At 38.5% G+C, this 24,155-nt stretch overlaps 2 protein-coding genes and 1 non-coding gene across 4 annotated transcripts in view; 2 read left to right on the top strand and 1 right to left on the bottom strand.

The window, feature by feature from the left end:
- The window catches only part of RGL1 (ral guanine nucleotide dissociation stimulator like 1), a 256,412-nt gene extending 232,424 nt beyond the window's left edge, over nucleotides 1-23,988 (bottom strand). For both annotated transcript variants that reach the window (XM_019427176.2, XM_053909181.1), the window contains exon 1: nucleotides 23,595-23,988. The gene's annotated coding sequence lies outside the window, so the exon portion shown is untranslated. The remainder of the gene's footprint in view (nucleotides 1-23,594) is intronic.
- APOBEC4 (apolipoprotein B mRNA editing enzyme catalytic polypeptide like 4) lies at nucleotides 6,638-13,406 on the top strand. Its single transcript, XM_019427226.2, has 2 exons — nucleotides 6,638-6,878; nucleotides 11,088-13,406. The coding sequence occupies exon 2, from the start codon at nucleotides 11,118-11,120 to the stop codon at nucleotides 12,222-12,224; it is 1,107 nt and encodes a 368-aa protein (XP_019282771.2). The 5' UTR covers nucleotides 6,638-6,878; nucleotides 11,088-11,117; the 3' UTR covers nucleotides 12,225-13,406.
- Nucleotides 7,486-7,591, top strand: LOC128778966 (U6 spliceosomal RNA). Its single transcript, XR_008424819.1, has one exon. It is a non-coding gene; the product is annotated as a U6 spliceosomal RNA (small nuclear RNA).
- Nucleotides 23,989-24,155: the final 167 nt, after the last annotated feature.

Genomic DNA, 24,155 nt, shown 5'->3' with positions numbered 1-24,155 from the left:
TCAAAATTTTTTTGTTTAATATAACTAGAGTATAATAACAGCAATAGTGATTCTCTATATTAGTCATCTGTACATATACTTTCAAGAAACAACATGTACAGTTTTGGTATTTTTTTCTTTTTTCCTATGTTATATTTGTTCTGTTTATATTTACATAAAGATAGACATATGGACAAATGGGACAACATAAAGAGCCCAGAAATAAACCCACACCCATACAGTCAAATGATCTTTGATGTGGGTGCCAAGACTACACAATGGGAAAAGGATGGTCTCTTCAACGAAAGGTGTTAGGAAAACTGAACACCCGTATGCACAAGAATGAGATTGGACCCTTATCCTATACTATGCACACACACACACACACACACACACACACACACACACCAAAATGTATTAAAGATTTAAACATAAGATCTGAAACCATAAAACCCCTAGAGGAAAATAGACAGGAAAAGCTTCAGAACATTGGTCTTAGCAATGATTTCTTGGATACGACATCAAAAGCATAAGCAACACAAGCAAAATTAGACAAGTGTTCCATTTCCATTTACTGAAATGTGATTTAAAACTTTTAGATCTTTTGATCTATTTATTTTTTAACGACTTCTTTTTAAAATGAGCTTATGATTTCTACATCTTTCTTGTTCATTTTTCTATAAAATCACTTTCATTGAATTTCACAAAATGATTAGTATATGATGGTGTGTCAACTTAAATTGGGCCTTCCCCACAGATAGTTTGAAAGCTTTTCTAGAGCATCTGTTCAGATTCTGGGAGTAAAGATGGTGCCTTTACCCTGTACTTTTCCTCAGCTTGAGTTTTAAGGATTACCTTTGATTCTAAACATTTGTTGGTGTTAGCTAGGATAAAGGGGGAAACCAACATGGAAGAATTCTGCAAGCATGTGGTTTTAGCAAATTAAGGGTTGTCCAAGAGACAGTTTCCCACTGTTAAGACTGTGCTGCCACCTTGTGGCCTTTCTGCTTCTAATCACAAGCTAGGACATTCATCCTTCGCTTTTTTTTTTTTTTTTTTTTTTTTTTTGTCTTTTCCTCTCAATTCTGACACTTGTCTTATCCCATTTTTCCTACCTAATTCCTTAGTGGGCCCCATGAAATCTACTGAATTCTCTGTTCTTCTTTATTTCATGCTTGCTTTCTTCCTTCAGTTTAGAGAATTTCTTACTGCTACATGAATGTGGGAATTATTATTCAGTGTCAACCAAACCACTATGAAAGCAGTGAATTATACAATTAATTGGGCACAGTACACTCAAATTAAAGAAAACGGGCAATAAAACAAATTATTAAAATCACTTTACAGACAGCAACTAGCAACATATAAGCCATCTTAGTGAGATGTATCCCAAGTTGGGATGCCAGAACATAGATTAGAAACAATTTTGGGATGTTAAACTGAGTAAAGCTCTTTTAAAAAATATATGTCCATGTAAGAGAGTTTTACCTTTGTAAAGTTTTTCATTATAATGGCATATTACTTTGATATAGATAATATACATCATAACTCATCTGAATGAAGATGAAAAATGGCAAGGTAACAAAGGAAGACAGAAGAAAGGAGTCTGTTTGGGGGAATCGATGTTTCTTCAAAGTTTTCCTTTCTTGTGCATGTCAACTTAGCAATAAGAATTGTGAGAAAGAACCCCATGTTCAAGGTCCTTCATTTCCTTGTGGTTAAATTCCGTTTTCAAAATCAATCTGTGCAATCCAAATGGAGTTTTGCAAAGTGGATCTTCCTTTGGAATTTTCCTATACCCAACAGATGTAGTAAAAATGGTGGCTCATGCATAAGAGTAAAACTGGACTCTTACATCACACCATATACAAAAACCAACACAAAATGGATTAAAGACAAATAAAAGCTGAAACTGTAAAACTACTAAAAAAGAAAACAGGAAAAAGGTTCTCGACATTGGTCTTGGTAATAAATTTTTGAATATGACACGAAAAGTGAAAGCATCAAAAGCAAAAGTAGACAAGTGGGACAACGTGATGCTTAAAAGCTTCTGCAAGGCTAAAGAAACTTAATCAGCAAAGTGAAAAGGCAACCTACAGAATGGCAGAAAGCATTTGCAAACAAGGTATGACCTACAGAATAGCAGAAAACATTTGCAGACAACATATGTGTAAGGGGCTAATAGCCAAAATATATAAGGAAGTATATAATAGCAAAAAGAAACCAAATAATCTAATCAGTAAGGAAATGTAAATCCAATCCACAACGAAATATCACCTCACACCTGTTCAGATGGCTATTATCAAAAAGACAAAAGAGAGGTGCCTGGGTGGTTCAGTTGGTTGAGCGTCTGACTTCAGCTCAAGTCATGATCTCGTGGTCTGTGGGTTTGAGCCCCACGTCGGGCTCTGTGCTGACAGCTCAGAGCCTGGAGCCTGGAGCCTGCTTCGGATTCTGTGTCTCCCTCTCTCTCTGCCCCTCCCCCGCTCATGCTCTGTCTCTCTCTCTGTCAAAAATAAATAAACATTAAAAACGTTAAAAAAAAAAAAAGACAAAAGATAACAAAGTGTTGGTGATGACATGGAAAAGGGAACCCTTCTATACTGTGAGAATGTAAGTTGGTAGAGCCATTATAGAAAACAATATGGCAGTTTTTCAAGAAATTAAAAATAAACTACCATGTGATCTGGCAATCCCACTTCTGGGTATTTATCCAAAAGAACGAATCAGTATCCCAAGGAAATATCTGCACTCCCATATTCATTGCAGTGTTATTCACAACAGTCAAAATATGGAAACAACCTAAATGTCCATAGACAGATGAATGAAAAAAGAAGATGTGGTATATACATACAATGGAATATTCAGATTTAAAAAAAAAATCCTGGCATTTGCCACAACGTGGATGAACCTGATGGACGTTATGTTTCATGAAATAAGCCAGAAACAGAAAGACGCACACTGTATAATGTCATTTATATGTGGAATCTAAAATACACTCATAGGAGTGCCTGGGTGGCCAATCGGTTGAGCGGCCAACTTCAGCTCACGTCATGATCTCGCAGTCTGTGAGTTCAAGCCCATGTCAGTCTCTGTGCTGACAGCTCAGAGACTGGAGCCTACTTTGGATTCTGTGTCTCCCTCTCTCTCTGCCCCTCCCCCACTCACACTCTGTCTCTCTCTTTCTCTCTCAGCAAATGAATAAACATTAAAAAAAATTTTTTTTCACAATCCCAGACTTAAGCTATACTACAAAACTGTAATCATCAAGACAGTATGGTACTAGCACAAGAACAGACACTCAGATCAATGGAACAGAATAGAGAACCCAGAAATGGACCCACAAATGTACGGCCAACTAATCTTTGACAAAGCAGGAAAGAATATCCAGTGGAATAAAGACAGTCTCTTCAGCAAGTGGTTCTGGGAAAACTGGACAGCCACATGCAGAAGAATGAACCTGGACCACTTTCTTACACCAGACACAAAAATAAACTCAAAATGGATGAAAGACCTAAATGTAAGACAAGAAGCCATCAAAATCCTCGAGGAGAAAGCAGGCAAAAACCTCTTTGATCTTGGCCACAGCAACTTCTTATTCAACACGTCTCCGGAGGAAAGGGAAACAAAAGCAAAAATGAACTACTGGGACCTCATGAAAATAAAAAGCTTCTGCACAGTGAAGGAAACAATCAGCAAAACTAAAAGGCAACTGACAGAATGGGAGAAGATATTTGCAAGTGACATATCAGATAAAGGGTTAGTATCCAAAATCTATAAAGAACTTATCAAACTCAACACCCAAAAAACAAATAATCCAGTGAAGAAATGGGCAAAAGACATGAATAGACACTCCTCCAAAGAAGAATCCAGATGGCTAACCAACACATGAAAAATGCTCACCATCACTCATCATCAGGGAACTACAAATCAAAACCACAATAAGATACCACCTCACACCTGTCAGAATGGCTACCATTAACAACTCAGGCAACAACAGATGTTGGTGAGGATGTGGAGAAAGAGGATCTCTTTGGCATTGTTGGTGGGAATGCAAGCTGGTGCAGTCACTCTGGAAAACAGTATGGAGGTTCCTCAAAAAACTAAAAATAGAACTACCCTACGACCCAGCAATTACACTGCTAGGCATTTATCCATGGGATACAGGTGTGCTGTTTCAAAGGGACACATGTACCCCCATGTTTATAGCAGCACTATCAACAATAGCCAAAGTATGGAAAGAGCCCAAATGTCCATTGTTGGATGAATGGATAAAGAAGATGTGGTATACATATACAATGGAGTATTACTCGGCAATCAAAAAGAATGAAGTCTTGCCATTTGCAACTACATGGATGGAACTGAAGGGTATTATGCTAAGTGAAATTAGTCAGTCAGAGAAAGACAAAAATCATATGACTTCACTCAGATGAGGACTTTAAGAGACAAAACAGATGAATATAAGGGAAGGGAAACAAAAATAATATAAAAACAGGGAGGGGGACAAAACAGAAGAGACTCACAAATATGGAGAACAAACTGAGGGTTATGGGAGGGGTTGTGGGAGGGGGGATGGGCTAAATGGGTAAGGGGCACTAAGGAATCTACTCCTGAAATCATTGTTGCACTATATGCCAACTAATTTGGATGTAAATTTTTAAAAATAAAAAATAAAATTAAAAAAAATTTTTAATAAAATAAAATAAAATACACTCAGAAGCTTAGTGTAAAGTGTTGATTGCCAGGGGCTGGGGCAAAGAGGATATGGAGTAATGTTGGTCAAAGGGTACAAAGTTTCAGTTATGCAAGATGACTCAATTCTAAAGATCTAACGTACAGCATGGTGACTACAGTTAATAATACAATAATACAATATTGCATACTTGAATTTGCTAAGAGGGTAGCTCTTAAATGCTCTCATACAGCACCCCCCACCAAAAGATAACTATATGATATGTTATTAGCTAGATTGTTATGATCATTTCACAATGTAGAAACACATCAAAAGATCAAGATGGGGCGCCTGGGTGGCTCAGTCAGTTAAGCATCTGACTTCCGCTCAAATCATGATCTCACGGTCAGTGGGTTCGAGCCCCGCATCGGGCTCTGTGCTGACAGCTCAGAGCCTGGAGCCTGTCTCAGATTCTGTGTCTCCCTCTTTCTCTGACCCTCCCCTGTTAATGCTCTCTCTCTGTCTCAAAAATAAATAAATGTTAAAAAAAATTTTTTTTTAAAAGATCAAGTTGTACGCCCTAAATTTAATACATAATTTTTATTTTTCAATTATCCCTCAATAGAGCTGTTTTTAAAAATGGTGGCTATGTAGGGATTACCCATCCCTAAAATTACCTAAAATGCAATTGGTAAATATACTAGTGGATAGAGGTTCATTTTTAAGGTAATATTTTTAAATGGGATGTCATTTATTAATGTTAAATAAAAGGTGAAATTTTGGTTTTATATTTACAAGTTTGCTGAGTTGTAAACTCAGGAGATACTATGAAAATGGAGGCAGGAGGTGAGAATGACAAAGGCATGATCAGCGGCCAGTCATGGGGAAGGAATGGGATACAACAGTGAGCACACACCAAGAAAAAAACATGGAAGACAATGTAACTGACAAATAACTAGCTGAGGAGTTAAGTGAATACACGTGAGACCCTTAAAAGGCAGAGATCAACATGAAACATCTAAACTAGAAGGAGCCCCCTAGAGGAGAAAGGACACTTGCTGTTGTGGAGACTGGGAGTTTGATGGAGGAACCAGTTAAGAGTGGTAACACTGCTGCAGGAAGCCTTCTAGGTGCTTCCATTATCGCTGATGGGCTATCTTCAGCATAGTATATATTTAAGAACTTTTTGGTGGTAGGTAATGGAAATACACAATAGTGATCACCACTGGTTCCTTCAAGTGGCCTGAGGAAGAGGAAAGAGGGAGTAATTGGGAGAGGCCATAGACAATGAATTATGACTACCAACAAGTTCAATGTCCTAGGAGATGGTGTGGAGTTGAAGGGAGGCAAGGGAACAGAGGGGAAAAGGCTGAGTGGCTCTTCCATTAACTATGGAGAAAGGGCCACAACTGATCTGGAGGCAAAGTTTGCCTTAAGCTGGAAGGACCCACCTACATACCAATAGGAAGGATCTCCCAGAGAATATGTAAGAGGAGAGAGACTACTAGCACATAATGACTCAGGTTTGGACAAACTGAAGAGCTTTCTCTTCAGGGACTGTGGACCTAGTAGTAAAAAGCGCCTCTTTTGGGGGAAATCAAGTCTCTGCTCCCTTTCATAGGTGCCTCCCTCTCCCAGAAGGGCAAGCCTCCTAAGAAAAGGCCCTTGTGCCTCCACAGGCAACACAACCAACAAACCGTATCCACACATGAGGCCTGGCACTTATTCTGGATCAGGACAAAGACTCTGAGAGGCATGACTTCAGAGCTTGATTCTTATAGCCAGAGGGAGAAAAAAAAAAAAAAAAAACCCAAGACGTTCACATAAATAGTCAGATAGTATGCTTTTATCCAGACTGGAATATGCATTCATGTATATTTTCATCTTTGGAACAGGTGGTTTGAAATGCAAATAAAGTAATAAGTGTCAGAGCCGTATCCTAGCAGTAGCTGCTTTGCAAACGTTACCATGGCACCAATTCAACAGTGTTCTTAGAGGCAGCCATACCTCAGAAAGGTCTTTCTAACTTGGGACAGCAAAGTTCAAAGGAACTACTAGGCACAAACTACGAAAGAGTCCTGAACAGATACAGGAGGTGAAGATTTACAGCACAATTGCCCTCTGAAGCCGCTTCAAACAGGGCATGGTACTTAAAAGAGAAAAGAAAGGAAACGGACTATCTTCTAGAACACCTGGAATGTGATCCAAGCCTGGAGACAAAATGATGGTAATTATAACTGCTAACATTTGTTTTTAGCTGCTAACAGATTGTGCACAGATTGGGAAGGGCAAACTCCATTCTCCAATTACTCCAGTGCAAACTGTGCTTTACCAGCACTCACTAAACCCTAGCTGGATGAAGAGAGAGCAGATTGTCCTCATGTATGTCTCATTTATGTTAAGTTAAGGAAGGCTGTCGTCCCAGGGCCGCAGTCCAGGGGCTACGCACAACCGGAAGCAAGGATCTGGGTTCTGCAGATCTCTGCCTCTTACTGCCCGTAGATCTGCTCTAAGAGGGTAGCACGCCTTTCCCAAGCACAGCCAACGTGGGGGAAATGGACCAGCTAGTGGGGACACAGGATGCTGGGAGACAAGTCTTAGCCAACCTGGCCTGTGAACCAACTAAGATTTCTAAGGTAGGCCCTGGGCTGAACAGGGCCCCTGCCTGGGTAGGGGGAGAATGAAAGGGCAGATACCAAAAGATAATAATACAAGATAGTCTGTGATCAGTGGCAAACTGATGACATACACCACAAAGTCTCTTAAGAGTTCAAAGGGGGCAGGTGTTCTTTCCCATTTCCCTTCAGATGAAGGTGATCAAAGAACAGTCTCTGGTGCTCACTTTGGCAGCACATATACTAAAATGGGAATGACACAGAGAAGATTAGCATGGCCCCTGTGCAAGGATAACACCAAATTCGTGAAGCATTCCATTGAAAGAAAGAAAGAAAGAAAGAAAGAAAGAAAGAAAGAAAGAAAGAAAGAAAGAAAGAAAGGAAGGAAGAAAGACCCTCTGAAAAATTGAAGACTTCACCAATAGAGAACCACAGTTGGTCAACACTAAAAAGCCATTTAGCAAGAATGAAACTCCAGAGCTCCCTCCATTACATATAAAGGCCACTAGTCCTCAAGATCTCCTTACAGTAATAATGCACCATTCCTGGCTAAAATGGGAGAGGGAGCAAAAAGAAAGGAGTGCTTAGAAAAGCAATCAGGACTTTCCATACTGCCTTTACTTTGAAACACGCACAGACTTATGCTTCCCATAAGAGTAATTCTGGGACCATTACATATAGTTAACTCCACCCATCCCACCCACCCCCAAAACACAAAGGCAGAAAAGGACCTCTTGATACTGCTTCTATAACATCTTACCCAAATCATGCATGACTTGAAATTGTCATTTGAGTAGTAACTTGAGTATCAGGTGTGCCACTGAACAGCAGACCACATCCAGGGCACCAGGAGCAAGTGAGACTTTGGGTTGGGTTTCAGCAAGGTTTAATATTCAGAGAGATATAGTCTGATGAGTAAGGCTGAAAGAGGAGGAGATCCAGGGAGAAAACAATGCTCAGGATCAAGCAGGAGATGATGTCAGGCTCCAGGTAATGGATTCATTGCCAAGGACAAAACAGGAAGAATGCAGGGCCCTGAGGAAAAGTTATGAGGTCTAGGAAGCCTCAGGGCAGGGATTCAGCTGCATCAGGAAAATATAGCACTGAGGAGGAAACTGAGGCAGATACCTGCTCTTATGGATTAAATTGACATGACAGATTAGGAGAAACCTGAATTTGATGGGTGTGTGGTGTCCAGAATTACTGCCGATACACGCCGTTAGGATAACGGTGACATGAGTGAAGTCACATTCCATCCACAGCAGGCCTGGGGCTCCTAAAATATTTTCTGCCCGGAACAGGGTTAGCAAAGGAACTCTGTAGGCTTCAGCTGTACCAGAAGAACAGGAACGGAGGTGATATGGGTTGAAAAAGAAAGAAGTTGATCAAAGTGCTTCCATATGAAAGACTGTAATAAGTACTTCTAAAATGACAAAATGTGTCATTTTGTTTGTTTTATAATGGTCAGTTTATCTCATTTAAATTTGCTACTTTGTCCATTTTGTTGCCTGGACAGAGAGTTAAATGTAAAAGATATATATTCTAGAAAAATATATGGGGATTTAACTCCTCTTTGATAGGGAAGTCTTTTCTAAGTACAATAGTAAAAACTAAATCTTAAGCCTAAAGATTAGACCTTATAAAAATGTAAAATTTGATATAATTAAAAATGCCACCAGCATAATTAAATGGCTCTATAAGCCAAGTGAAATACTTGCAAAAGTTATAACAGCTAATATTCTTAATACATAAAGAGTTCTTACAAACCAGTCAGGAACACCTCAAAAAAGGGGGGTTAGGAATGAAATGTATTTCACAGAAGAATAAATACTACAGACCAATAAGTGTGTGAAAAAGTGTTCAGCCTCACAACGAACTGAAAAGGTACAAATTATAACCACAAAGGGATACCGATGCTCACTTCTCAAATCGGCAAAGGAAGCGATAAATGATAAACATCGCAGGGAGGGAATGAAATAAAATTGGAACACCTTCCCAAGAATCAATCTGACAAAGCTTGAGCCGATACAACTTTTAGTAATCTACACTAGAGAAAAGAAAAATACAATTTATCTACAGAAATGTTCATCAAATCATTATTTATAATCATAAAAGAGGCAAACACCTGAATATTTGATTACATATTAGCTGTGTAATAAAATACTAACTAGCCATGAATACTGTTTTTTGAAGAATTTTTAAAAACACGGGGAAATGCTAATGACGTAATACTAAGTGGAAAAGCAAAGTATAAACATGATTTTATTTATGTTGTGCATAACGAACACATGTAGCAAAAAGATCAGAGGGAAGAGACACGTAAACAGTTATGGGAATGTAAACTGAGACACAACAGCATGAGTTTTTATTTTTCCCTTCAAGTATCAGTATTTTAAAAAATATTCTACAAGAAATATGTAATACTTGTATAACAAAAAGGTGGGGTTTTTTTAATGTTCTTAAAACTTGGTGCGCCTGGGTGGCTCAGTCGGTTCAGCATCCAACTTCAGCCCAGGTCATGATCTCATGGCTCGTGAGTTCAAGCCTCGCGTCAGTCTGTGTGCTGACAACTCAGAGCCTGGAGCCTGCTTCAGATTCTGTGTCTCCCTCTCTCTCTGCCCTTCTCCTGCTCACACTCTGTCTCTTTTCTCTCAAAAATAAGTAAACGTTAAAAAAAATGTTTTTAATGTTCTTAAAACTATACTATAATGCCCTAGGTTGCTCTTTGGGAATAATGGTAACAGAAATTTTTGTTTAAAGGAAAAACAAAACAAAACTTAAAAGAGCTTAAGTTTTGTGGTTTAACATACCAGAAACTATTTATTTGAAATATCCTAAAGGACCATATGTGCTTTCCAGAATGGTAAAGTTTCCAAAATGTTCTAACAAGACCCACCCACTGGAAATACAACTCTCAGATGGCAATGAGTAAGTGTCCACGACCCAAAGAATAATCATTCCTACAAGTCTCTACCATTAAGCAAAATAGACCCCATGATCCCATTCCCAAAATGATAGTTATCTCCCATTTACTGCCAATGATCTGAAGAAATAACTGATTTTAAATGCAGGTACACTCAAAACCCATGCAGATAATTAGATAATATCATTCAGAAAAGAGACAAAAGGAGAACATTATGAACAAATTGCAAAACCCTTGCTTGTTCCTTTAGACTTTCATAAATAAGAATCATCTAGATAATCCTGGGATTTGTACTACCACTACTCACAGCTCATATTTATTGAGTCCTTCATATAATAATATGATACATATGCACATAATAAAGCATTTTATATTGATTACATCATTCGGTCCTCGAGAAAACCTTAGGAGGTAGATACTACCCTTGCCCTCATTTTACAGACAAGGAAGCTGTGACTCCCAACTGTAAACAACTTGCAGAAAGTCACTAAGCTGTTAGGCGACAGAGCCCAGATTTGAAATAAGGCAGTGTGTCTCCAGAACTTGCGCTGTTAACCCATTTGCTCTATTGCCTCAGTCAGGTCTATGAAACAGATAAAGGTGTAATTTTGCCTTTCTTTTTTGTTTCCTCCCCACTCCTCAAGATTCTCAATGAAGAGAGACGAATCCCGAGCTTTCTAATCTCTGGATATACATCAGTACGTTCTAGAATCAAAGATTCTGTAGCTATTGCACTCTACCTCCTTTAGAGAAAAATAAGTTAATGGCTCAAAATAATAAATGGCTCAATAAGTTAATGCATTTAATGCATTAAAAATAATAATGGCTCAATAAGTTAATGCATTTTCTTTCGTTTTTCCTGCACTGCTTTTATATATAATTTCTCTTCCTTGTTTAGGGTTGCAGCTAGAAGACAATAAAACTAGCAATGGAGCCCTTATATGAAGAATACCTAGCAAATCATGGAACAATTGTAAAACCTTATTACTGGCTAAGCTTCTCTCTAGATTGCTCTAACTGTCCCTACCATATTCGGACAGGAGAAGAAGCAAGGGTTCCCTACACAGAATTTTATCAGATTTTTGGATTCCCTTATGGGCCAGCATATCCTCAAACAAAGCACCTCACGTTTTATGAACTAAAAACTTCCTCTGGAAGCCTGGTGCAAAAGGGCCATGCTAGCAGTTGCACCGGCAATAACACCCATCCAGAATCAATGTTATTTGAGATGAATGGTTATCTCGACTCAGCCATACGCAATAATGACGCCATCAGGCATATCATTCTGTACTCCAGCAACTCCCCTTGTAATGAAGCCGACCACTGCTGCATCAGCAAAATGTACAATTTCTTAATAATGTATCCAGATGTTACTCTTAGCATTTACTTTTCTCAGCTCTATCACACTGAGCCTGAATTTCCTGCCTCGGCCTGGAACCGCGAAGCTCTCCGGAGCCTGGCCAGTTTATGGCCACAGGTCATTCTGAGCCCAATAAGTGGTAGCATTTGGCATTCTCTCCTCAACAACTTTGTCAGTGGTGTCTCAGGATCAACTGTTTTCCAGCCCATTTTAACTGGGAGAGCACAGGCTGACAGGCACAACGCATATGAAATCAACGCCATAACAGGAGTGAGGCCGTATTTCACTGATGTTCTTCCCCAGACAAAAGAGAATCAGATCATAAAAGCTCAGGCAGCTTTAGACAGCTATCTCTTAAACAATGTCTTTCCTGGACAGTCTTTTCAAGTGGCTAATGGACAACCTCAACCCAATCTGACCCCAGACCTCAGGGTTCCTGTCGTTTTTGTGCTGGTGCCTTTCAGAGACCTACCACCGATCCACGTGGGTCAAAACCCACATAAACCCAGGAATGTCGTAAGGCACTTGAATATGCCTCAAATGTCATTCCAGGAAACCAAGGACCTCAGAAGGCGTCCCCTTGGAATGCCAGTGGAGAGAGGGGAAATCATGGAGAACTTAGCAAGTACCAAAGAGGCAGATGAAAAGAAGAAGAAGAAGAAAGGAAAAAAATAAAATCTGTATTTCTACCACATGAGACCAACTACCAGAGGCCTTATTAGATGGCAAACAAAAATCTGGAGACTTTCTCTCTTAGGTCTGATCCAAGATCGGAGATAAACTGATACTCTAAAAGCAAAACCTGCATTATTTACCAGCTCAACTATTATAAAGCTACACTACTTTTAACATAATCCAAAATGTTTCCATAAGCAACTTGATCTATTTTGAAAGTGACGGTATCAAAATGGAGCCATTAGTACCTTGCTGATATTCTGGTGTGGAAAAGGAAATGTCATCATTCTAGTCTACCCACATCATCTTTCCCCCAAAAAGAAAAGCCCATGGACTAAATAGCTTCCTAAACTGGTTTCGGTATAAAAATTTACTGTAAAATTGGAAAACAGCCTGAAGCTACTGACATTAAGTACTGTCTGCATAAGTAAACCAGTGATTTTCCATTAACTGTTAATCATGGATAGAAGACTTTAGGCAGCCCTTTTTTGTTTTTTTCCTAAAATGGTTCTAAAGAGTTTTGCGTCAGGGGGAAAAGTTCTTTTGCTAATTGATTATATATAGCGACAAAAATTGATTTTTGAAACCTAGTCACCTGCTCAATGTGATATTTCCCAGCTCAGACCTCTTCCTCCAGAGCAGATGACAGAGGCAGGATGATACATGAGAATCAGCAAAGGCTCCTTCCATCATACACCATATAAAATCCATGCTGCCCTTACCGGCTATCAAGGCTCCTTCTCTGCCTTCAGTTGCCTTGTCTCATCAGCAAGAATGTAAGTTCTGACAGGTTAAGCACTGTCTCTCTCGGCTCTTTGGTTTTCCCTTAGAATCTAGCCAACTATTCATGCAAAATGTGGGTAGCAAGATTGTGAATCTACATCTCAGTAACATTACCAATCATTGCTTCCCAACATTCCTTATCCATTCCAGTTAAGAGCTTGCTTAACCATCCTGCACTGGACATCTTGTTTTTATTAGTATCCATTCTCCCTTCTTCTGATATAGCTCCCCAATGCATAATTTGTTTCTTTTACTTCCCTTCTTTCTGAACCTTTCTTTTTCACCGGTGTATATCTATATATAAGATTCTCTTAAAATCTTGTTCAAAACACACTTCCAGGAAGTGCTCCTTGACTAACCATCTGAGCATGTACATTAAAGCATTTTGTGTTTAATTAATTCACATTTTCTGCCTCACTTTCCTCTTAGAAATATGTAAAGATGCATTATGAGAAAAAATGTATATCCATTTGTAAATTGCTACTCAATTTTTTCTTAATGTATGTAAAAAGTAATGCTAAGCTATAAGATAGTTTTGCCATTAACAGGGAGGGGGACAAAACATAAGAGACTCTTAAATATGGAGAACAAACAGAGGGTTACTGGGGGGGGGTTGTGGGAGGGGGGATGGGCTAAATGGGTAAGGGGCTCCTGAAATCATTGTTGCACTATATGCTAACTAATTTGGATGTAAATTAAAAAAATAAAATTTTAAAAAATGTAAAAAAACAGAGATAGTTTTGCCATTAGAAAAAGCTTAAAGGACACGTAGAAGGAGGAGGAGAAGGAGGCAAAGAAAGAAAAATATTTAGAATAGAGATTTCTATTGTGATTAAAATAAACATGACTAAATTTTTTAAAAAGAATATTCTAATGTTAATGTGAAAATTTTTATATTATAATTGGAATATAATAATGTAATTATTATTTTAAAAGGTACTATTGAAGTTTATTATTAGATCATGAAATCACATGTCTACAATTTGGGATGTAGAGTTAAAAAAAAAAAAAGACCCAACATGACAAATTCAGCATCTCTATCCACATGGGCAACTGAGGGGTGTGGGTGCCAGCTCTGAAGCCTCTTGCCAGGCTGGCTGATGAGGCCCTACAGCAGTTGGGAAGGACCTGCCCACCCTATAGGCTTCTTAAACACATACATACATACATACATCCAAGTAGTTGCCATGAAATCTACCTACAAAGTGGTCAAAAAGACACAATCAGGCTACAAAGGATTCACTTAAAGGCATAGCCTAAAATCTGATGAATTTGTATTTCAAATGCAAACCTGGATTTCAATGGTATATAACAAGGGGAGAAATGTTGCCTGAACTATAGGAAATAAAAGTGCCTTTTGGCAGTTAAATTTTTGTACTAGTTAGAGAAGTCTGGTGCTAGGAAGAATGTTACTGACAGGTCACAAGTCTCGGCCAATATAGTCAAGCCTTAGACACGAGACTGTTAAGAGAGCACAAAGACACATGGCCCTTGGCAAGTAGTCTCTATTTCCCCACTAATAAAACAAGAGATATAGACTAGCTCATATTTAAGGTTCCTTTCAGCCCTATCTGCCCTAAGATGGCTTGTCCTAAAACAATAGTTCCATGGAGTAAGCTTCTACAATCAGTGATTACACTTCTTGCTCACCACACAATGGGTTCTTGATCATGCCAGGCTGGCCCAGGGATTTAGGGGAGAGTAAAAGTTGGAATGTTCCACCTCTCTTCAGCGAACTGGCAATAAGGATAGTGAAGAATTGCCACTTCTGCCACACATATGGAAATTCCAGTAAAGAAAATGTAAGCCAGGGGTGCCTGGGTGGGCTCAGTCAGTTGAGCGGTTAAGCATCCAATTTCGGCTCAGGTCATGATCTCACAGCTTGTGAGTATGAGCCCCACATTGGGCTCTGTGCTGACAGCTCAGAGCCTACAGCATGCTTCAGATTCTCTCTCTCTCTCTCTCTCTCTCTGCACCTCCCCTGGTTGTGCTCTCTCTCTCTCTCAAAAATAAATTGTAAAAAAAATTTTTTAATTAAAAAAAAAATTCAAGTCAACAAATTAAAGCAGCTAGTGATGTGGTGATCTAAAAGAGGCAGGGGGTATATCCCAAGAAACTGATGAGGGGAACATTACCTTTATGAATCTATCATGATGCAGGATTTGACTCTCAGTTTTGTAGGCTCAGTTACCCACTTAGTCAAGACAGAGAATGGATCTATTAACCAGGGCAGACCTGGATTAATAAAGCTCCCAAGATTGACATGTAAAAACAGAAAGCTAATGTACTGATTTCCAGTGAGACTTACAACTGGATACGCAACCAGATAATTCAAGTTGTCTAGCCTATACAGCCTCTCCATTCAGAGAAGCTCCTGGGAAGCCAAATTATAATCAGAAGGTTGCTTTGTGGATTAGAGGACATCAGTATTCAAATCAAATGCTTAACGCTATCATACTCTGCTTACCAGGGAGACCATCCCTGAAGTGGTGGGATCTGCACAATAGCACCTGACCCCTGGACAGTGCTTAAGGGGGCCAAGACTGTAAGAGACAACATAAACTTCTATAACCAACTCCTGTCATGACTAGTATCGATTCTCTATAGATGTTCACGTTTTATCAAGCTACCACCTAATCCTGCTGACCTGGGAGCAAATCCCTTCTCTTTGAACTGCTGTTACATATCTTTTTTGATTCATAGTGCAGGAAATCCAAAAAGTTTAGCTCAAAGAATATCATGCTATTCATCTTATTTCCAAAGGTTTTAAGGAAAGCTACATGGTAACTTATACTAATTAAAAATAGTATTAGTAGTACCTAACATTTAGTGAAAACTCTATGTCAAGCACTTTTCTAAACAGTTACACATTAACTCATTAAATCCTCCCAATAATCCTATGAGGTAGGAATTATTATAACATCTATTCTCAAATAAGGAAATTGTGGCACAGAGAGCTCACATAGTAAAGGCTGAGCTGATATGAAACCCAGGAGCTCTAGCTGTAGAATCCCCTGTTCTTAATCACTATGCTCTAATGGCTCTCAAAATAGTAACAATATGGACTCACTACAACGCCTGGGAAAATCAATATCCATTTTTACCAGCACTGCAGTCTTTCTATAGTTCTGCTCAGACTATTGTTATCAATAGGCATCCTTTAGACTATGGGTGCTAGGGAGGCTGGGTGGGCTAGGCTGAAGAACTTAAGTAACCCTGGATCCCAGGGGTTTGGCTTTAAACTCTCCCCAACCCCCACTCCTTGTTACCCATGACCTGATACCAAACAGAAGGCCTGGATCACCTTACCTTGATGTCCTTGACTCTAAGGGATGTACCAAATCATAGGCCTGAGGCAATGGAACACTGCTTCCTTAGTCTATCTAGTTAATTAGGTGGAATTGGTGCCTTAAAACATTAAAAGAGAATTAGATGATCCAGCAACTCCACTTCTGAGAATATAACCAAAAGAATTACAAATGGGGTCTCAAGGGGCACCTGGGTGGCTCAGTCGGTTAAGTGTCCGACTTCGGCTCAGGTCATCATCTCACAGTTCACGAGTTCAAGCCCTGCATAGGGCTCTGTGCTGACAGTTCAGAGCCTGGAGCCTGCTTCACATTCTGTGTCTCCTCTCTCTGCTCCTCCCCCGTTCACACTCTCTCTCTCTCTCTCTCTCTCTCTCGCTCTCTCTTGAAAATAAATAAGATGTTAAAAAAAAACTTTTTTAAATGGGGTCTCAAATAGATGTTTGTATACCCATATTCATAGCACATTATTCATAAGAGCTATAAGTAATCCAAGTGTCTGTCAATAGATGAATGGGTAAAGAAAATGTGGAATATACATATAATGGAATGCTATTCCACCTTAAAAAGGAATGACATTCTGACATGTTACAATTGCAAACTGAGGAAATCAAACTAAGTGAAATAAGCCAGTCACAAAAAAACAAATACTGCATGATTCCACTAATATGAGGTACCTAGAGCTGTCAAATTTAGAGAGAGAGAATATAAAATGGACCTTATCAGGGGCTGGGGGTGGTGGAGAATAGGGAGTTATTGTTTAGTGGGTACAGAGTCTTAGCTCTTTTCTGTAGGATAAAAAAAAAAGAAAAAAGAAAAAAGGTCTGGATATGGATAGTAGTGATGGTTGTACAATAATAGGAATGTAATTAACAGTGCTTAAAGGTACACTTAAAATAGTTAAGATAGTAAATTTTATGTTATGTATATTTTGCTATAATTTTTTAAAAATTAAGTGGAATTATTAATCGACACCTACTGACCTCTTCATATACTAAAAAAAAGAAGTGACACCTTTTGTGATAGACTAAATATTAGGTAACAGGCTCTATGTCTAGCCTCAAAATACTGACATTAGGTGGGGGTAGCTCACAGAAATATGTGAAAAACAAATATCTTTTTAAAAAATCATTACAATAACAAGATTTTTTAAGTTCACGGCTTACATTTCATTTCAGGCTATTGAAAAGTTATGTGTGGGTTTATTTGGACCCTCATAGTTATATCCTTATTTTTAGCACAAAGGTAAGCAGTATAGTTGGGAATAATGAGAAAGACTTTCTGAAAGCAGAGAGTGGTGCTTAAAAGCACAAGCTTTGGAATGTGACACACCTAATTACCATTACCAGTCTGCTACTTGCTAGTTGAGTATCATTGGCTGAGTTATATAACCTCTCTTAGCCTTAGTTTCCTCATCCATAAAATGTAAACACTAATTCCTAGGCCCTAAAGCTACTCTGAGGATTAAATAATGTAAATAAAGAGACTGTTTACCAAGTCTAACACAAAATAAACACTCATCAAGCAGTTGTTACTATTAATAAAATTTTAATAGAATAAAAGTAGACAGTAGAAAAAATAGGAATTGTGGGATCTTTCAAATGCTATCAAAACTATAAATTTTATGGGGTGCCTGGGTGGCTCAGTTGGTTAAGCATCCAACCTTGGCTTGGGTCATGATCTCACTGTTTGTGGGTTCCAGCCCCACGTTGGGCTCTCTGCTGTCAGCACAAAGACCACTTCCGATCCTCAGTACCCCCCTCTCTCTGCCCCTCCCCCACTCACATGCTCTCTCAAAAATAAACATTTAAAAAAGAAAAACTATAATTTCTATTTTCTATAAGAAATAAAGATATGGGGCACCTGGGTGGCTCAGTCAGTTAAGCCTCCAACTTCGGCTCAGGTCATTATCAGGTCATTATTATCCTGGGTTCAAGCCCTGCACTGGGATAGGTGCTGATAGTTCAGAGCCTGGAGTCTGCTTAAGGTTCCGTGTCTCCTTCTCTCTCTGTCTTTCCCCTGCTTGTGTTCTCTCTCTCTCAAAAATAAATAAACTTTAAAAAAAAAAAAAAAAGAAGTAAAGATATACTACTAGCATTTGTAACAATCAGGTTGGGGAAAGGAAAAAATTCTGATTTTAATATTTTGCTTAAAGCAACAAGAGAAGAAATAAGTCCATGGTCATGAAAGATACGAAAATAATTGTAAGAAAATATTTTATGCAACTTTTTGCCAATAAATTGGTAATCTAGATGAAATGCATGATTATGAAAATATAAATTCTAAAATTGAGTCAAAAAGAAAAAGAAAACCAGTCAATAACCACAGAAGATAGATGATGAAAGATCTAACTCTAAAAATATAACCAAGTCCAGACAATTTTGCAAGCACATATTGTAACTTTCAACGAAAAAACAGCACAGTAATTTCCTACAGTTGCACCTCTCCAACTTCTCCAGAGCATAAAAAAGAAGGTGAAAATCTTCTCAATTCATCTACAAAGCTAGACTAATCCTAATATCAAAATTGAGGGGGCCCTGAGTGGCTCAGTTGGTTAAGCATCTGACTCTTGATTTCGGCTCAGGTCATGCTCTCATGGTCCTGGGATCAAGCCCCCAGGTTAAACTCTGCACTTAAGTACTTAAGGTTCTCTACCTCTCCCACTGTCCCTTCCCTGTTTGCACATGCACGTGCACTTACTCTCTCTCAAAAAAAAAAAAAAAAAAAAAATTAAATAGACATAGCACAAAGAAATACTATGGGCCCATATCACTTATACATACTGATTCTGAAATCATGTAAACAAAATATAAACTAATCAAATCTAGCAAGTAATTAAAATAGTAATCAGAATTTATTCTGGAAATGTGGAAATGGTTCAGTGTGAAAAAATATATAAATATAATTAATTACATTTATAAATTAAAAGATATAAAATAATATGCTTTTCTCATTAGACCTCTCAAAAAAAGCATTTGATCATTTCAACAGTCGTTCCTAAAGATCATAAAACAATAGGAAATAAAACTGGTAAAATACCAATGCCATTTCCAATAAAATTGAAACAAAGAGGAGATGCCTATTATCACCCAATTTTTCAACACTATTTTTGAGAGTCCAGCTAATGCAAAAGATAAGAAAAATAAATAAATAAGATATAAATATTAGAAAAGAAAATATAAATTATCATTATCTTAAGTATTATGATTGTATAGTATGACAAGAAATGTAACCTTAATTAAAACAACTGTTAGCATCAATAAGAGAGCCCATTAGTGGGAAAGAATATAGGATAAATAACTTTTAAAAATCCGCAGTCCACAGCTTCTCTTTATATTACCATAAGCAGATTAAAAAAATTAAATAGATAAAGAGTCCCATTCAAAACAATGTTTAACAAACAAGGTTTATTGTTTCATTTAGCACTAAACATTTTTCCTGAGACAAGAACACAGATTTAAAACTTTTTTAATTTTAGGGGTGCCTGGGTGGCTTGGTCAGTGAAGTGTCCAACTTCAGCTCAGGTCATGAACTCACAGCACATGTGTATGAGCCCCATGTCGTGTCAGGCTGTGTGCTGACAGCTCAGAGCCTGGAGCCTGCTTCCCATTCTGTGTCTCCCTCTCTCTCTGCCCCTCCCCCCACTTGCACTCATTCTGTCTCTTAAAAATAAATAAAACATAAAAAAAAAAGAAACTAAAAAAATTTTTTTTTAATCTTAGAAGTACTAATATATATTAATTAGTACTGGGGCATTGGGTGGCTCAATCAGTTAAGCATCTGACTCTTGATTTCAGCTCAGGTCATTATCTCACGGGTTTGTTGGATCGAGCCCCACATCAGGCTCTGCACTGACAGTGTGGGGTCTGCTTGGGATTCTCTCTCTCTCTCCCCCTCTCTCTTTGCCCCTCCCCCACTCATACTCACATGCTCTCTCGCTCTCTCTCTCTCTCTCAAAAATAAATAAATAAACTTTTTTAAAAAGTACTAATATATAAACAAATAAAGGTCCCATTATTAAATAGTTCACCCTATCTACTCTACCTGAGTATGTAATCATAGTTATGTAATGCTAAAATAAATCACAAAGCAAACATTCCAAGTTTGGGAGGTTGGTGGTTTCAAAACAGCACCACTTCATTTGATTATTATGTACAAGCATTAGACCATACTATAGTGTAGATAACATGCTAAAAAGTCTTTTTATATTGTATTATTGATGTTGCTAGAGAACAGTAGTATTACATCATTACCAAAATTGAAATTTACTTATTTTATATATATATTATATAAATATAAATATATATTTTATATATATTATATATATATATGTATATATAATACATGTTTGATATATTTGATTAACACTGACCTCACTTCCATTTCATTGCTATAAGATACAATGTCTTGGTTTGTTAAGTATTTAGTCCCAAGGCTGGGGAAAAGAAGCACATGGTAGGTAGAGTACTCAGCTGAAAATATTCGGGGGAAAAAAAAAGATGCGTTATAAGATAGTTTTATCAAAATCCTTTCTAATTAAAAAGATCCTTCATTCTTTGCATTATCACAGAAAATAAGAAGGAGCTACATAGTATCATGCAGCATTAACCTTGAGAAAATTCAGATTTAATCTTACTTTAGTATTGAACCAAACCAGGTTATTGGCACAATAAATAAGATGTCTTCAAATCTTTATTTCAGGGATCAACACTTATTTGTAAGATTAAAATAGGGAGAATAATATTACCTAAAATGAATTAAATACTATAATTAACATTAAAAATTATAATTTGCAAGAAAGTTGAATAATATGTATTACATAATTAAAAGATAATTAAGGACAGGTTCCTTCACACATACCCACACACACATTTCCCTAAAGCTTTATACATTTAATGGTTAGCTAATTGGGGTAAGGAGGAAATGAAAGTGTCCATTAAGAACTACTCAATCTCTTGGGGCACCTGGGTGGCTTAGTCGGTTAAGTGTCCAACTCCTGATTTCGGCTCAGGTCATGAGCTCTCCTCCTTGGGATTCTCTCTCTCTTTCTCTCTCTCTCTGCCCCTCCCCCACTCACATGTACTCCATCTCTCTCTCTCAAAATAAATAAACTTTAGGGGAAAAAAAGGAAATACTCGATCTCTAAATATGATTGCAAAATTGTCAGATTGTTCATTCATTAGATAAAAATGTGTTGCATGCCTACTATTTTCTAGGTACTTATCATTGTGAGACAGTAAAAAATACTGCACTGGAAAAGGACTTTTTGGATATTATTACATCTCAAATGTATTATGCAATATGCGGCTGAGAATTAATTATATTTAACACATTCAACATATAGAACAAGATTCTGAGTAATCAAATCAATTATACCCTTGAGCAACTCGATTCTTTAAATTCCTCTCACTATTCCCTTGAGTTAATTTCTACACCAGGATTCTTTTCCAGTTCTAAAATAAGAGAATAAAGACATTTCCTACAGAAGACCTAATATAAAAGAAGAGAAATGTAAGAGAGGGGATACATTAGCTCTTAAATTCTTGTTTCCATTTGCTCTCAATAGCACTTCTAATGTTTCATTTTCTCTTCAAAGAAAATCTTGATTTAGAAGAACAAAAAGTACAATCATCTTCAACATCAAAACAAGTATATTGTTTAGTTCTTACTAAAGTTAGCAATACATTGAAACTGAGGAAGAAATATTAAAACAAATCTTTATTCTAAGTTATATAATGCCACTCACCATAGTAATGGTCTGATACTTTGGTATATGACTTTGTAAAATAAATAGTACCAACAGGTAGAAAATTTTCCTTTGCTCTCTTAAGACAGTCCTTAGGGGAGTTTTTATCAGTGTTTGCTCATAACTTGAATGTTAATTTAAAGAAGTGTCACTTCTATCACCTAAATGATATATTTTCTAGAAAGGTGATTTAATTGGGAAGAGAAAAATGCCATATTGCTTCTTCCTCCCAAGAGGAAAGGATGCATTCCATTCCTGTGAACTCTCTTTGTCTCTCTCTGCCTCTGTCTCTTGGGTTCTGTGTCTCCATCTCTCTCTACCCTTCCCCTGCTCACGTCCTCTCTCTCTCCCTCTCTCTCTCTCTCTCTCTCTATATACACACACACACACACACACACACACACACACACACATATACATACGCATACATGTAGATGTAGATATACATATCCGTATATGCATATGTATGCATATCTGTCCAACAAATGCTTGATTTTGAGATCTCTCTTCCTCTTCTTACTGATTCATTATGCTCAGTGTGATGACTTTAAAACTACTGCCTTTCACATTTCATTCATTCATCAATAAATAATTGAGTACCTGAATGTATTGAGTACCTTCTGCATGCTTAGCATTATATCAAATGTAAAGGAAGATACAAAATAAATATAAGCCAAGACCTTGCCCTCCAGAATCTTTTGATCTCTTCCAGGAGCAAGATAAAATGTGATATATCATTAAGTAATTCATATGACTAGTGCCAAAATCAAAGGTACAGGTAACATGCATTTTACATTTATGTAGAATTTTAGAGCTTCAAAACACTTTCCTGTATTTAATCCTCAGAACAGTCTTGTGAAGTGTACATTATCAGCTCCACTTTAACAACAAGGAACCTGAAATTCATAATTTTAAGTGGCAGCCTTAATCAAATAGATTATGAGTGGAAGTCAAGACTTGAGCCAGGGTTTTCTTATTCTAAGTCCAGTGCTCTTTTCAATACAGCACAGGAAACCAAAGGCTGGGGTATTAACAGGAAAACAGCCAGCTTTCTGCTACAGATGGAATTGAACTAGATCTGATAGGATGTCAGGAAAACATAAAGCTATCTGAGCAGTGTCCAGCTAAATGTCCAGAATAATTTTATTCTGCAAATATTTGTACTTCAGTGTTATACACACACCACAACTACCATTTCCTTAGTTTTAGTGCCTTTACCTCCTCAGTAAGAGATTTGCTCTTGGAAATGAGGATGTCAAATGTAATTAAAAAGCTGGCCTAGCAGGATCATATAAATCTTAAATCACAAATATATATCTTAAAGGTCTGGCTTCTACTAATCCTTACACATTTTGTTTCCCCTCAGCACCGGAGAGTATATCTCGCCCCTATCCTTTTCTAGCATTCTTGCTCCCAACAACCACTTATTTTAAGATGTCAGTAGCTGACCCTACCCCAAATTCCACAGGTTCACCCCAGTTTTGTCACCCCAGCCCCTGCCCACAACATCCCCCTCCCTCGCAATGCATATAATACCTAGTTCCGGCTCTGCAGGTGCGGTCGGGATGCTGTACACAGCACTGACAGATAAGATATGACCTTTCGACTCCGTCCTTGGGGACCTCCTGCTGGCCGCGCAGCGTAGTTCCAACCCCGGCAAAGGGGCTCCCGGCTCGGGACCGCAGCCACCGGCAGCGCACGGTCCGAAGCGATGCCTCTGACAACTAGAACGACACTGGGCGCCGGGGCGTGCATCACTCCGCCCCATACTCCTGCCAACTGCAGGGGACTTGGTCCGGTAACCAGTCCATCCCACCCCACAGGCGAGTCCGGGCCAACCGGACCTCACGCAGGACCCCGACGACGGGTCGCTGGCAGCGGCGGCGGCAGCAAAAGCCACCCGCCCCCAGTGCCCATAGCCGCCAACCTAAGACCCCCTAGGCTGGACCGCAGAGAAGCGTTGCTATGGAAACCCCCTGAGGATCACGTGACGTCCTTGGACGACCAATCGCCTCTTAGCTCTGCCCGCGGCACCGCTTTCGGCCCTGCCTTCTGCCCCGCCCCCTCCCGCCCCCGCCTTCTTCGCCCAGCCCCGCC

Source organism: Panthera pardus, unplaced genomic scaffold (assembly GCF_024362965.1).
Source record: "Panthera pardus isolate Hobbes unplaced genomic scaffold, ASM2436296v1 HiC_scaffold_21, whole genome shotgun sequence".
Lineage (NCBI taxonomy): Eukaryota > Metazoa > Chordata > Mammalia > Carnivora > Felidae > Panthera > Panthera pardus.
The sequence above is the reverse complement of the archived record's forward strand: the minus strand, read 5'-3'. Positions and strand labels throughout refer to the sequence as shown.